The sequence below is a fragment of the Chrysemys picta genome, chromosome 5 (genome assembly GCF_011386835.1).
Source record: "Chrysemys picta bellii isolate R12L10 chromosome 5, ASM1138683v2, whole genome shotgun sequence".
NCBI lineage: Eukaryota > Metazoa > Chordata > Testudines > Emydidae > Chrysemys > Chrysemys picta.
In genome coordinates this window covers 145,237,294-145,251,759 of record NC_088795.1, presented here as the reverse complement: position 1 = coordinate 145,251,759, position 14,466 = coordinate 145,237,294, and the positions used below count along the sequence as shown (strand labels likewise).

The 14,466-nt window shown below is 44.5% G+C and overlaps 1 protein-coding gene across 1 annotated transcript in view; it reads right to left on the bottom strand.

Moving 5' to 3' along the window:
- Window positions 1-14,466, bottom strand: part of LOC135984063 (dedicator of cytokinesis protein 2-like) — a 202,590-nt gene that overhangs the window by 30,675 nt on the left and 157,449 nt on the right. Inside the window, exons 24-25 of the mRNA XM_065598501.1 lie at window positions 6,085-6,155; window positions 3,781-3,887 (exon numbers count right to left, since the gene is read on the bottom strand). Coding sequence (XP_065454573.1) covers window positions 3,781-3,887; window positions 6,085-6,155 — 178 coding nt within the window. The remainder of the gene's footprint in view (window positions 1-3,780; window positions 3,888-6,084; window positions 6,156-14,466) is intronic.

Below are 14,466 nucleotides of genomic sequence, written 5' to 3'. Positions count from 1 at the left end.
ATTGCAGAACCACACATTCCTAAGTAGTGCTAGGTATAAGAAATATACATGCAAACGCATTCCAGAAGGATGGGACCAGAACACCCCGATACCAGCACATTCCCCAAAGATAACAGGAACCCACTGACCCATCCTAAAGATAAGGTCAGGATGACAGCATGATGGATAGAGATGTTTTGATCTAACCAACAAGTACAAGGCAATGAGTGTCACCCTAATACATCAGAGGGTGGCACCCTGATACATCAGAGGCAGTACGTAACTTGTCTGTATCGGAGTATAAAACGATATCTCAGAGGGAGTGTCTTTGGCCAGCCGAGGGGGGAATTAAAAGTCCCACCATTCACTGAGCTGCATCCATTGTTTCAATATCCTCATAGAGTCTGCCAAGTGCTATTACCATGCTTTGTCAACAATAAACATGGCGTGGCACCTTCATACCTTAACAGATCCTGTGGTCATTGGGCAGTTATCTCGCGCCGTTGTGGTGAACAGGCATGCAAGGACATAGATTCATAGATTCTAGGACTGGAAGGGACCTCGAGAGGTCATCGAGTCCAGTTCCCTGCCCTCATGACAGGACCAAATACTGTCTAGACCATCCCTGATAGACATTTATCTAACCTACTCTTAAATATCTCCAGAGATGGAGATTCCACAACCTCCCTAGGCAATTTATTCCAGTGTTTAACCACCCTGACAGTTAGGAACTTTTTCCTAATGTCCAACCTAGACCTCCCTTGCTGCAGTTTAAGCCCATTGCTTCTTGCTCTATCCTTAGAGGCTAAGGTGAACAAGTTTTCTCCCTCCTCCTTATGACACCCTTTTAGATACCTGAAAACTGCTATCATGTCCCCTCTCAGTCTTCTCTTTTCCAAACTAAACAAACCCAATTCTTTCAGCCTTCCTTCATAGGTCATGTTCTCAAGACCTTTAATCATTCTTGTTGCTCTTCTCTGGACCCTCTCCAATTTCTCCACATCTTTCTTGAAATGCGGTGCCCAGAACTGGACACAATACTCCAGCTGAGGCCTAACCAGAGCAGAGTAGAGCAGAAGACTGACTTCTCGTGTCTTGCTCACAACACACCTGTTAATACATCCCAGAATCATATTTGCTTTTTTTGCAACAGCATCACACTGTTGACTCATATTTAGCTTGTGGTCCACTATAACCCCTAGATCCCTTTCTGCATACTCCTTCCTAGACAGTCTCTTCCCATTCTGTATGTGTGAAACTGATTTTTCCTTCCTAAGTGGAGCACTTTGCATTTGTCTTTGTTAAACTTCATCCTGTTTACCTCAGACCATTTCTCCAATTTGTCCAGATCATTTTGAATTATGACCCTGTCCTCCAAAGCAGTTGCAATCCCTCCCAGTTTGGTATCATCTGCAAACTTAATAAGCATACTTTCTATGCCAATATCTAAGTCGTTAATGAAGATATTGAACAGAGCCGGTCCCAAAACAGATCCCTGCGGAACCCCACTTGTTATGCCTTTCCAGCAGGATTGGGAACCATTAATAACAACTCTCTGAGTACGGTTATCCAGACAGTTATGCACCCACCTTATAGTAGCCCCATCTAAATTGTATTTGCCTAGTTTATAAATAAGAATATCATGTGAGACTGTATAAAATGCCTTACTAAAGTCTAGGTGTACCACATCCCCAGCTTCTCCATTATTCACAAGACTCGTTATCCTATCAAAAAAAGCTATCAGATTGGTTTGACACGATTTGTTCTTTACAAATCCATGCTGCCTATTCCCTATCACCTTACCACCTTCCAAGTGTTTGCAGATGATTTCCTTAATTACTTGCTCCATTATCTTCCCTGGCACAGAAGTTAAACTAACTGGTCTGTAGTTTCCTGGGTTGTTTTTATTTCCCTTTTTATAGATGGGCACTATATTTGCCCTTTTCCAGTCTTCTGGAATCTCTCCCATCTCCCATGATTTTCCAAAGATAATAGCTAGAGGCTCAGATACCTCCTCTATTAGCTCCTTGAGTATTCTAGGATGCATTTCATCAGGCCCTGGTGACTTGCAGGCATCTAACTTTTCTAAGTGATTTTTAACTTGTTCTTTTTTTATTTTATCTGCTAAACCTACCCCCTTCCCATTAGCATTCACTAGGTTAGGCATTCCTTCAGACCTCTCGGTGAAGACCGAAACAAAGAAGTCATTAAGCATCTCTGCCATTTCCAAGTTTCCTGTTACTGTTTCTCCCTCTTCTCTGAGCAGTGGGCCTACCCTGTCTTTGGTCTTCCTCTTGCTTCTAATGTATTGATAAAATGGGCATGTGCTGAGGAATGTTCTGTGTTCTGGCTCCTTACTGGACAGAATCCACCTCCAGGTCTCCTGCCAACTGTTCAAAGCCCTCCACGGGACTGGCTCCAGCTCCCAGAGTTTGTCTCTTCTTCCACAACCATGACCTCCAACAGCACCCATGTTCCACCGCAATAATAAACAGTCTGCTAGTGGGGGCGGAGTGGGAGACAGAACTTCCACAGAAGCCAGCCCCAGATGATGGAATTTACATTTGCAAGTGGTAAGAACGAGCACCTGTGAGTTTGTCACCCAAAGTGCAGGAGTGCCTGCATCTACAGGCACTGCCCACCTCATCATGCTAGAACGACCGGAACCCCTGGCACACGTGCCTGTGCTCTCACGCCTGGTTCCTTACTAGGGAGGGTTCAGTGCAGAGACTGTACTGGGGTGCGTGACAAAGTGGGAATTTTCTGTAATACTTTTATGAATCCTATATGTGCCTCAGTTTCCCTCTGTACCTTAGACTCATAGAATATCAGGGTTGGAAGAGACCTCAGGAGGTCATCTAGTCCAACCCCCTGCTCAAAGCAGGACCAATCCCCAACTAAATCATCCCAGCCAGGGCTTTGTCAAGCCTGACCTTAAAAACCTCTAAATATGGAGATTCCACCACCTCCCTAGGTAACCCATTCCAGTGCTTCACCACCATCCTAGTGAAATAGTTTTTCCTAATATCCAACCTCGACCTCCCCCTCTACCTTGCATTGGTACCGGGAGTTAAAACAGTTCACACTGCACCTGGAACAGTGCAGGAGACATGATGGCACCTAACTGCCTGGGTAGAATGACTGGGTTGTTAAAGAACTGGTTGAAACTGATCCAGCTCAACAGGGACTCCAGCGAGACAATGAGACCACCCACAACAACTGAACAATTGACATCTGGCAGCAGGACACCCCAGAAGGTGCATCATGTGAACTAAGCTAAGAACAAAGGGGAGAAGGTGTCAAGGTGGCTGGAATAACGACTGCCCTTTGGAGGGCCTCAGATACTTTCACTCGGAATTAAGGACAAAGAGAGGGAGATCAGGCATGAAATGGGGTCCATAGCAGCTTGGCTATGGAAACACAGAAACCCTCCTTTCTGTGTTCTGACCGAAGGACTTTTAGACTCCATAGCCAGGTGACTAATATGTTGTTACCTTGTTTTGGAAAGGCTGCCTGGTGACACTGGAAAGACTCAGAGCATTGCGCCCTGAAGGGGCATGGGACAAGCCTCCCACAGGAGTCTGGCTTGGCTGGATTTGCTGCCAGGAGCCATGGAGAGAGAGGGATTGCTGGTGCCCAAAGGCCCAGTCTTGGAGACCACGGGCCTGCCCTGTGAATTGTGTGGGTTCTCAAGGCCTGGCACACTAACAGGGTCACTGCCAAGGGACTGTTTACATGCTGGGCATAGATCAGATCCCTGTGGATCTGTGATGGGGGCTCCCCTTGATGTCCCCCACTTACCATAGGACTGGAAGATCTTGCTGTTGACTATGTCCGTCAGGGACTGCAGCTTCTGCTTGAGCAGGCGCAGAGGGGGCAGGTTCCCAATGAAATCCCGCAGCAAGCACCTAAAGCCCAGACACAAGGGGACTTGGTTAGGTGATAATATGTAAAATCTCCAGAATAGGGGTGGGATAGGGAAAATCCCAGGGATCTTCAAGCTACAAGTGTTTCTTTCTCCTGCTGGGTGTATACTCCAGCCCAACTCAATCAGCCACTTTCCTGCTCTAGCTACTCGCTGCACCAGCAGCTGTCTCTGACACGCATCTGACGAAGTGGGCATTCACCCACGAAAGCTTATGCTCCAATACATCTGTGAGTCTTAAAGATGCCACAGGACTCTCTGTTGCTTTTAACAGATCCAGACTAACACGGCTACCTCTCTGATACTCTGTTTTGAGGAAGAATTCAAAATGGATGGCAGGTCATTTATTGACTGCACCTCTTCCCACAGGTGGGATTGGGCAAATTAGGGGGTAGGGATGCTAGGAGTGTATAGATCTGAGCCTGATGGCTGACAGGCAGGTTGGATCAGGGAAGCAATGGGGTATGTAGGCTTTGGGAGGATGGTAGACATTTTGTGCATGTTGGTCACACCTCTAGAGATAAGGTTGCAAGTCAGTTTCCCATAGAAAAGCCCCCCTTCAATGTTTGTATGCTTGTACGTTTCTGAACTGGTCACTCCTCCCATCTCTTATGAGGGGCAGTTTTTTAAGACAGGCAATGCCAATACTTCCTTTGTGCCTTAAACTGAACCTAGTCCAATATAAAAGAAAACTGACAGAATGAAGAAATTACAGAAAGATGGTCTCTGTTGTGGCTTTTCTTGTTAAATGTGGAGCTTAAATTATGTCTTTGGCTGTTATTAAATGTTGTACCAAAAAATGCCACCCGCTGAAGAGAATGTTACTGTAGAACAGGGGTCAGCAACCTTTCAGAAGCGGTGTGCCGAATCTTCATTTATTCACTCTCATTTAAGGTTTCGCGTGCCAGTCATTCATTTTAACGTTTTTAGAAAGTCTCTTTCTATAAGTCTATAATATATAACTAAACTATTGTTGTATATAAAGTAAACAAGATTTTTAAAATGTTTAAGAAGCTTCATTTAAAATTAAATTAAAATGCAGAGCCCCCCGGACCGGTGGCCAGGACCCGGGCAGTGTGAGTGCCACTGACAATCAGCTCTTGGGCTGCCTTCGGCACGCGTGCCATCGGTTGCCTACCCCTGCTGTAGAACATCCCGGACGGCCGCCCGCGGAAGAGAACGTTACTGTAGACTCTAGAAGTACATCCTGAATTTCTGGAAATTTTAACTATTTTGCTTTAAATCGCAGTTAAACTCTGGAAAATGAAATGTGTAAAAATGGTGGCACTTGTTCAACAGCTCTGTTCCTGGTAAGTATTCAGAGTCTGATCTGTTGACTTCAGTGATGGACATCAGTTGCTGCTGCTTTTCACTGCTGTTAATCCTGCAGAGCCAACACAGATAAGAAGAGAGGGAGCTGTTCCTCCTTGGCTGTATATCAAGTTCCAGTCAGTGACAGCTGCCCAAGACCACTGAAGATCCCTGGGCTGCACAGGTATTTCTGATGGCAGCATCTGGCCTTGGAACTTTTTAACTGATGATGATATGCAAGACAGATAAACCCCAGGGAAAGTTTGCAGAGCAGGTACTGAGAAAACAGGTTTATGTGCCACTTGAGCACATTTAAAATTTACATAGTCTCTCTTTTTTAATCAATCAATCTCACTTGGATTCAGCAGCCACCTTTTTGAAATAGCTCCCACTCCTCCTACCACAACTCCTGCCTGTTGCACTCCCCATCTGGATGCAGCATTTCCATTCCCCACCCAGCAAACAGTGCGATACCCACTCACTGGGAGGCCCTTTCCTGGGAGAATCACCTGTCTTCACTGTCACCTTATTTCCTTTGCCCCAGGTCAGAATTATTTCTGAATTATAAACATATTCAGCTATGTTTCAATTACATCAGGCCTTTGTCCTCCACGCTTGACCCTGTGCCTGCTCTCATTGATCCTGCAGTGTAAATTTACTGACATCACCTTTAAATATACATCAGTGGAATGTGATGTCATAAATGCAGGATGAGGACATCACTGCAGGACTATTGGAAGGTGAGCCTGGGTGGCAGGGGAAGGAAACAGACCTACAGGACGTCCTTTACAAATACACATGCCACTCTGCGGAGAGAGAGTGACCGAGCTTGATGCATTCGCTGAAAGAAGGAGAAAAGTATCCCTTACCCCAGCATAGAGGAGTCGAAGATCCCAAACACGTCTTCCAGGATCGAAGGCAGGTACTTTAGAGCGGCTCCCTGAAAGCAGAAATCAGCAAAAAGAGCTAACTACTGGGCAATGTTTTATTATCAAACTTTAGAAGGACACAGTTACTAGAAATCTTACTGCTCCGAGTGAAATTCATATTGTGCAAAGATCCCGCACCAAGCCTCTGCACTATTTAGACCCTATTTAAAGGCCCCTTGAATTTCACCCTGACTCCAAACATAAGACTGAGGCTGATGCACAAATTCAGTATACTTCATGTAAACAAACCCATGACACTACTACTATAAACAGTAGCTCCATGCGCTCTCCTTCCCCAAATGGAGAAATTTTGCTGAGACCATTTACTCTTACTAGCTCAACACTAATCAGAATCAGAAAAAGCTGCGATAATCCAAACATATCATTGTAGACAGGAATAACTGTTTCAGGCCTTTACTTTAAAACAACAGAGGAAGAAATTTCATGAAGAAAATTGGATTCTCCCTTATATTTATACAGGCACAGTCCATCCCACAGTGAGACCCCAGGCTTTGGGGCTCCCACAATAATATGACTTGCTGCCATCATATTCCCAAATGGAACCAAGTTGTCACATATTCCATAAAGGAGAGGCTGGGACGTCTCGCTAGGGTCTGGGTGAATGTCCTTTTCAGATGTCCCTCAGCAAACCTACAAAGCAACCAGAAAGTCACATTCCATTGTGAGACACAATTTGTGTCTCTGACCGTTCCCTTATAAGGAAAACATTTGTTAGAGGTGCAGGTGGATCCTCCACTAGCATCATTTTTAGATCCATTTTGCAGTCTATGAGTCACTTCAGATTTTTTCCCCCCAATGGTTCCCTAGCTCATCCCATGAGTGTCCTTCAGGTCTGAGCTGCAGCCAGGGCTCTGGTGTTTCCTCCGGTCATTCAGCCTCCATATAGTCTTCTACGTTCTGCACAACTGCTGCCAGCATACACAGCCATTGCTGGTGCACACACATCTGAAGCCTCCCAAGTCTACTAGTAAATCCACCAGTTCTCACACTGTCCAAGATTCTGACTTCAACCATTGACCAGTAGGTCAACTGCTATCACAAGGAAAAGCACTCTCCTAAAACCACTAGTCCCACGTCTTGGAGATCTCCAGCTGGTGCCAGTGTCCTCATTCAGGGCCAAATAAACAATCTTTTACTCAGTGAGCAGCAGCAGCCGCCACCCTCCCGTCAAAGGTGACCTGGTGGGCCTGAGGATTCCTTCCAATTGAGCCCTAGGAACTGGGTAAAGATGGGTGCCCTAGAGTGTGCAAATGACAGAATTTTGTGCGGGTACCAGTGTGGGTGGTAAATATAGTCGCACATGATGGAATTTAGAGATTTTTTAGTTTGCTCTAGAAAACAATAGGAAATCACACACACACACTGCATCAAAAGAACACTGCGGTTTCAAAACCAAGCACTGAGAAGTTCAGATTGGTTGATTTCTCAGACTGCAGTGGTTGATATGGGCTGGGTCTCCTCTAGCGTCAGGACGATTATTACCAATGTTAATCGAATGAAAGACCCACGGAGCACAACTGCAATTTATCACAAGCCACTTTGCTAACAAATCCACAAACAATCCCACAAATACTGCAGTGTCACAGCATATAGAGAGATAGTACCAAGTATTTAGCCCTGTGACTGGCATCTCTCACATCTCCTGGTGTGGAACCCCAGAATGTCAGTCATTATCTTCCTCAGTGGTTATCAGGATACAGCTTTCATAATGCCCCACTGAGGTTCATATATACTTATGAAGGTTTCAACCCCTTTTCTTTATCTATACTTCCACACACCCCTAAATTTGGGGTGCCCCATTTTTCATAGGCTAGCGTGTTAGTTTCTCTTGTACTCGTTAACATTTATGTCACTCAATTACCAAAACTTATTGTTAGCACACTGCTGACACCTGCAAAAATCCCCAAAATACTCTCACTAGTACATTGCAATCTATATTTCCTAAATACCAGCAATTTAACAATGCTGACTTCATGCACCATTCTACCTTATGGCATCTTCTAATATACAGACATTGCTGTCTTGTGACCTAGGGTCACTTACTGGTTAGTTCTTTATGCCAAGTCTATCTTTAGGCTTGAGGCCTTGTTTGGCTAAGTTATGAAGGCTCTATCTTACCACATTAATACTTATTTCTGGGGCTGTCGATTAATCGCACTTAACTCACGCAATTAACTAAAAAAATTAATCATGATTGAAAATTAAAAATTAATCACGATTAATCACACTGTTAAACAATAGAACACCAATTGAAATTTATTAAATATTTTTGGATGTTTTTCTACATTTTCATATATACTGATTTCTGTTACAACACAGAATACAAAGTGTACAGAGCTCACTTGATATTATTATTTTTTATTACAAATATTTACACTTTAAAAATGATAAACAAAAGAAATAGTATTTTTCAATTAACCTCATACAAGTACTGTGGTGCAATCTCTTTACCGTGAAAGTATAATTTACAAATGTAGATACTTTTTGTAACATAACTGCACTCAAAAACAAAACAATGTATAACTTTAGAGCCTACAAGTCCACTAAGTCCCAGTTCTTGTTCAGCCAATCACTAAGACAAACAAGTTTGTTTACATTTGCAGGAGATAATGCTGCCTGCTTCTTATTTACAATGTCACCTGAAAGTGAGAACAGGCATTCGCATGGCACTTTTGTAGTCAGCATTGCAAGGTATTTATGTGCCAGGTATGCTAAACATTCGTATGCCCCTTAATGGTTTGGCCACCATTCTAGAGGACATGCTTCCATGCTGATGATGCTCGTTAAAAAAATAATGCGTTCATTACATTTGTGACTGAACTCCTTGGGGGAGAACTGTATGTCTCCTGCTCTGTTTTACCCACATTCTGACATATATTTCATGTTATAGCAGTCTCAGATGATGACCCAGAACATGTTAATTTTAAGAACACTTTCACAGCAGATTTGACAAAACGCAAAGAAGCTACCAATGTGAGATTTCTAAAAATAGCTACAGCATTCAACCTAAGGTTTAAGAATCTGAAGTGCCGTCCAAAATCTGAGAGGGACAAGGTGTGGAGCATGCTTTCAGAAGTCTCAAAAGAGCAACACTCCAATGGGAAAACTACAGAACTCGAACCACCAAAAAAGAAAAATCAACCTTCTGGTGGCATCTGACTCAGATGATGAAAATGAACATGCGTTGGTCCACACTGCTCTGGATTGTTATTGAGTAGAACCTGTCATCACCATGGACACACGTCCTCTGGAATGGTGGCTCAAGCATGAAGGGACATATGAATCTTTAGCGGATCTGGCGTGTAAATATCTTGCGACGCCGGCTACAACAGTGCCATGCGAACACCTGTTCTCACTTTCAGGTGACATTGTAAACAAGAACCAGGCAGCATTATCTCCTTCAAATTGTAACCAAACTTATTTGTCTGAGCGATTGGCTGAAGTAGGACTGAGTGGACTTGTAGGATTTACATTATTTTATTTTTAAATGCAGTTATTTTTTGTACATAATTCTACATTTATAAGTTCACCTTTCATGATAAAGAGATTGCACTACAGTACTTGTATTAAGTGAACTGAAAAATACAATTTTTTTTTGTTTTTTAGAGTGCAAATATTTGTAATTAAAAATAAATATAAGGTGAGCATTATACACTTTGTATTCTGTGTTGTAACTGAAATCAATACATTTGAAAATGTAGAAAACATCCAAAAATATTTAAATAAATGGTCTTGGTAGTCCATCGAATCCGATGATGACAAATCTGTGCAGATCATCTATTGCTGGTCTCACGGTGTGCCCTCTGGTGACTGTACAAGCCAATTCTAGAGGTGCACATTTTGCTGCAGATGGTGCATGGGAAGTTCGCGGTCAGTGGATTGTGCGCTGCTGATGCTCTGTGACGTCGTTCGTGTGCCTCTTGTAGATGCCGGCAGCGGTCTTCCTCAAAGGCAATGCAGGTATTTCTGACTGTTGCACGCCACTGTGTTCTGTCGCTGGCGGCGTTCTCAAGGTCCCTAGGTTTGATACTGCTGTAGTGCAGATTGGCTTTATGGTGTCCTTGTAACGTTTCCGTGGACGACCTATATGCCGGATGCCCTGGGAGAGCTCACCATACAGAAGCTGGTGGGGGATTCTGTTGGCATCCATGCAGCTGACATGACCGGTCCAACGTAGCTGTGACTTCATGATCATCATTTCGATGCTTGTCATCTGGGCTCTCTTGAGGACCTCGAGATTGGGCACTTTGTCTTGCCAGCGGATCTTCATGATGTTACGGAGGCAGCGCATGTGAAATGCTTCGAGCTGCTTGCTGTGACGCCTATATAGTGTCCATGTTTCACACCCGTACAAAAGAGATGAAAGAACAACAGCTCTGTACACAAGCAGTTTTGTTGACATCCAGATATTGTGGTGATTTAAAACTTTGACACGCAGACAGCCAAGTGCCTGGCTTGCTTTGGATATTCGTGCATTGATCTCATTATCCAGTGATCTATCACTGGATATGACACTACCCAGATATTTAAAGTTCTCCACTACTTTCAGCTGAGTGCCGTCAATGGAGATACTCAGGACAGAAGCATCTGATCCAGGTGCAGGTTGATGGAGAACTTCTGCCTTTCCGAGGCTGATAGTTAGTCCGAAAAGTTGCGAGGCCTCAGCAAACTTGTTGACAATGTGCTGAAGATCGTTTTCAGTGTGAGCCATGAGGGCACAGTCGTCAGCAAAGAGTGCTTCAAGAAGGAGTTTCTGCACTGTCTTAGTCTTTGCATTCAGGCGACGGAAGTCAAAAAGTGAACCATCGTGCCGGTATTTCAAGTATCTACCTCGGTCCAGATCTTTCAGTACATGGTTAAGGACACATGCAAAGAACAGGTTAAATAGGACAGGAGTGAGAACACATCCTTGTTTCATGCCGTTGGTGATGTCAAAGGGGGCTGATGTGGCTCCATCAGACAATGCTTCGCCTGTCATGCTGTCATGAAAAAGGCATATAATCTGGACAAATTTTCTTGGGCAGCCAAGTCGTGTTAGAATGGTCCAAAGGGCTTCCCTGTTGACAGTATCAAATGCCTTTGTCAGATCTATGAAGACAGCATACAGGTGCATGTTCTGTTCAATGCACTTCTCTTGTATTTGTCTGACAGCAAACAGTATGTCGACTGTGCTCCGGCCAGGTCAAAAACCACATTGACTTTCAGGTAGATTTGCCTCGGAAATACTGGCTATTAGGCGGTTCAAGATGACGCGGGCGATGATCTTCCCTCCAACAGAGAGGAGGGATATGCCTCTATAGTTTCCACATTCTGCTTTGCTGCCTTTCTTCTTGAAAAGAGAGACAATAGTAGCATCGCGAAGGTCCTGTGGTATGTTTTCATCCTCCCAGATGTTGATGATCACGTTGTGGAACGCTGCTAGTGCTGCTGGACCTGCTGCTTTATATCTCTCTGCTGGTATCCCATCTTTTCCAGGAGCTTTCCCTGAACTCACCTGGCTAACAGCTTTCTTAATCTCATCTATAGTGGGCGGAAAGTCAAGATCTGTCAGAGCAGGTTGTTGTGGAATTTCATTAAGGACATTATTATTCACAGTTGATGGTCTATTGAGAAGGTTGCTAAAGTGTTCTCGCCATCTTTCGTTGATGCCTTCTTTATCTTTAATCAGCATTGTGTTGTCTAATGAGAGCAATGGGGTGGTCCTTGGTTTAAAGGGTCCATAGACAGTCTTAATAGCACTAAAGAACATCTTTAAGTTGTGGGTCTCAGCATAGTGCTCAATTTCTTTGGCTTTGCTCTCCCACCAGTTGTCTTGTATCTGACGGAGGTCTTTCTGTGTTTTGCACTGAAGGTACTTGAAATAGTCCTGTTTAGAGACTGAGGAGGAGTTATTCTGCCATTCGATAAAGGCTTTTCTCTTTACTTCCAATGCTGAGTATATTCCTTCTTGGTTCTCATCAAACCAATCCTGATGTGTTCTTTTCTTTGGTCCAAGAGATGTTATTGCTGTATCAGTCACTATCTGCTTGAACTGGTCCCACTTTTCGGTTACAGTACCGATCAGTTGTCCACGATTAATCACAATTAATTTTTTAATCGCTTGACAGCCCTACTTATTTCACCTCTATATCCTAAATATATCTCATATCTTTTATCCTTGGATACACATAGGACCCCATCTCATTCAGTGCATACAATGGACCATTCTCTGGGGATGAATCAGGGTTGTGTAATCATAGAATCATAGACTATCAGGGTTGCAAGAGACCTCAGGAGGTATCTAGTCCAACCCCCTGCTCAAAGCAGGACCAACTCCAACTAAATCATCCCACCCAGGGCTTTGTCAAGCCGGGCCTTAAAAACCTCTAAGGAAGGAGATTCCACCACCTTCCTAGGGAACCCATTCCAGTGCTTCACCACCCTCCTAGTGAAATAGTGTTTCCTAATATCCAACCTAGACCTCCCCCGCTGCAACTTGAGACCATTGCTGCTTGTTCTGTCAGCTACCACCACTGAGAACAGCCAAGCTCCATCCTCTTTGGAACCCCCTTTCAGGTAGTTGAAGGCTGCTATAAAATCCCCCCTCACTCTTCTCTTCTGCAGACTAAATAAACCCAGTTCCCTCAGCCTCTCCTCATAAGCCATGTGCCCCAGGCCCCTAATCATTTTTGTTGCCCTCCACTGGACTCTCTCCAATTTGTCCACATCCTTTCTGTAGTGTGGGGCCCAAAACTGGACGCAATACTCCAAATGTGGCCTCACCAGTGCCGAATAGAGGGGAATAATCACTTCCCTCGATCTGCTGGCAGAGCTCCTACTAATACAGCCCAATATGCCATTGGCCTTCTTGGAACGAGGGCACACTGCTGATTCATATCCAGCTTCTCATCCATTGTAATCCCCAGGTCCTTTTCTGCAGAACTGCTGCCTAGCCAGTCGGTCCCCAGCCTGTAGCGGTGCATGGGATTCTTCCTTCCTAAGTGCAGGACTCTGCACTTGTCCTTGTTGAACCTCATTAGATTCTTTTGGCCCAATCCTCCAATTTGTCTAGGACACTCTGGACCCTATCCCTACCCTCCTGCGTATCTACCACTCCTCCCAGTTTAATGTCATCTGCAAACTTGCTGAGGATGCAATTAATCCCATCATCCAGATCATTAATAAAGATGTTGAACAAAACCGGCCCCAGGACCCACCCTTGGGGCACTCCACTTGATACCGGCTGCCAACTAGACATCGAGCTGTTGATCACTACCTGTTGAGCCCGACAATCTAGCCAGCTTTCTATCCACCTTATAGTCCATTCATCCAATCCATACTTTTTTAACTTGCTGGCAAGAATACTGCGGGAGACCGTATCAAAAGCTTTGCTAAAGACAAGATATATCACATCCATGGCTTTCCCCATATCCACAGAGCCAGTTATCTCATCATAGAAGGCAATTGGGTTGGTCAGGCATGACTTGCCCTGGGTGAATCCATGCTGACTGTTCCTGATCACCTTCCTCTCCTCCAAGTGCTTCAAAATGGATTCCTTGAGGACCTGCTCCATGATTTTGCCAGGGACTGAAGTAAGCTTCTCTTCTTCTTCTTATAGTACGAGTAAAGGGCAGTAGAACTGTACTTAGCCTGTGCTGATAGAGGGCATCAAGAGAGAGGGTGGGGACCTGTCCCTCTCCACTGTTTAAAGACAGAGCTGATTAGACTCCACAGATAGTCTTTTGTTTTGTTACAGCTGAAATCACTGATAATCAGGTCTAAGTGCTTAGTCCTGCTGTGGGGACAGTGTTTCTGTGGAAGGGACGGCCCAGACTGCACTAGCGGTGAGGTTCCTCCACTGAGAGCTCAGCTGAAATCACTGAGAGCTGGGTGGAACATCAAGAGACCAACTCACAGAGGTCACAGTGGCAGGTGGCAGCAGAAGGTGATGGCGCAGGGCCATTGGCAACAGAGCGATGGAGTGAATGGTGGCACAACAAACAGCAGTGGCCAGAGCGAACAGTGAGCAGCTGGTGGAACAAGCAAGGTGCCTTCTTGCCCCCCACCTGGAAGGTGAACTCATGGGAAAGCACCTCTGAACTCTGAGTCTCCACTGACCAAGGACAACACCGGTGAGTGGGGTGCGGTGGAGGGAAAAGTGAGGGGCACGTTAAATAAACATTTGTTTGTTGGACTATATTTTAGTGACTTTGCTCCAGAATGCTAGATTTGTGACTGGGAATGGAAACTTATATAAATATGTTTCCTAGTAGGCCAAGATTTTTAAAATGCATTATTTGCCAAGGTTGTTATCTCACATCG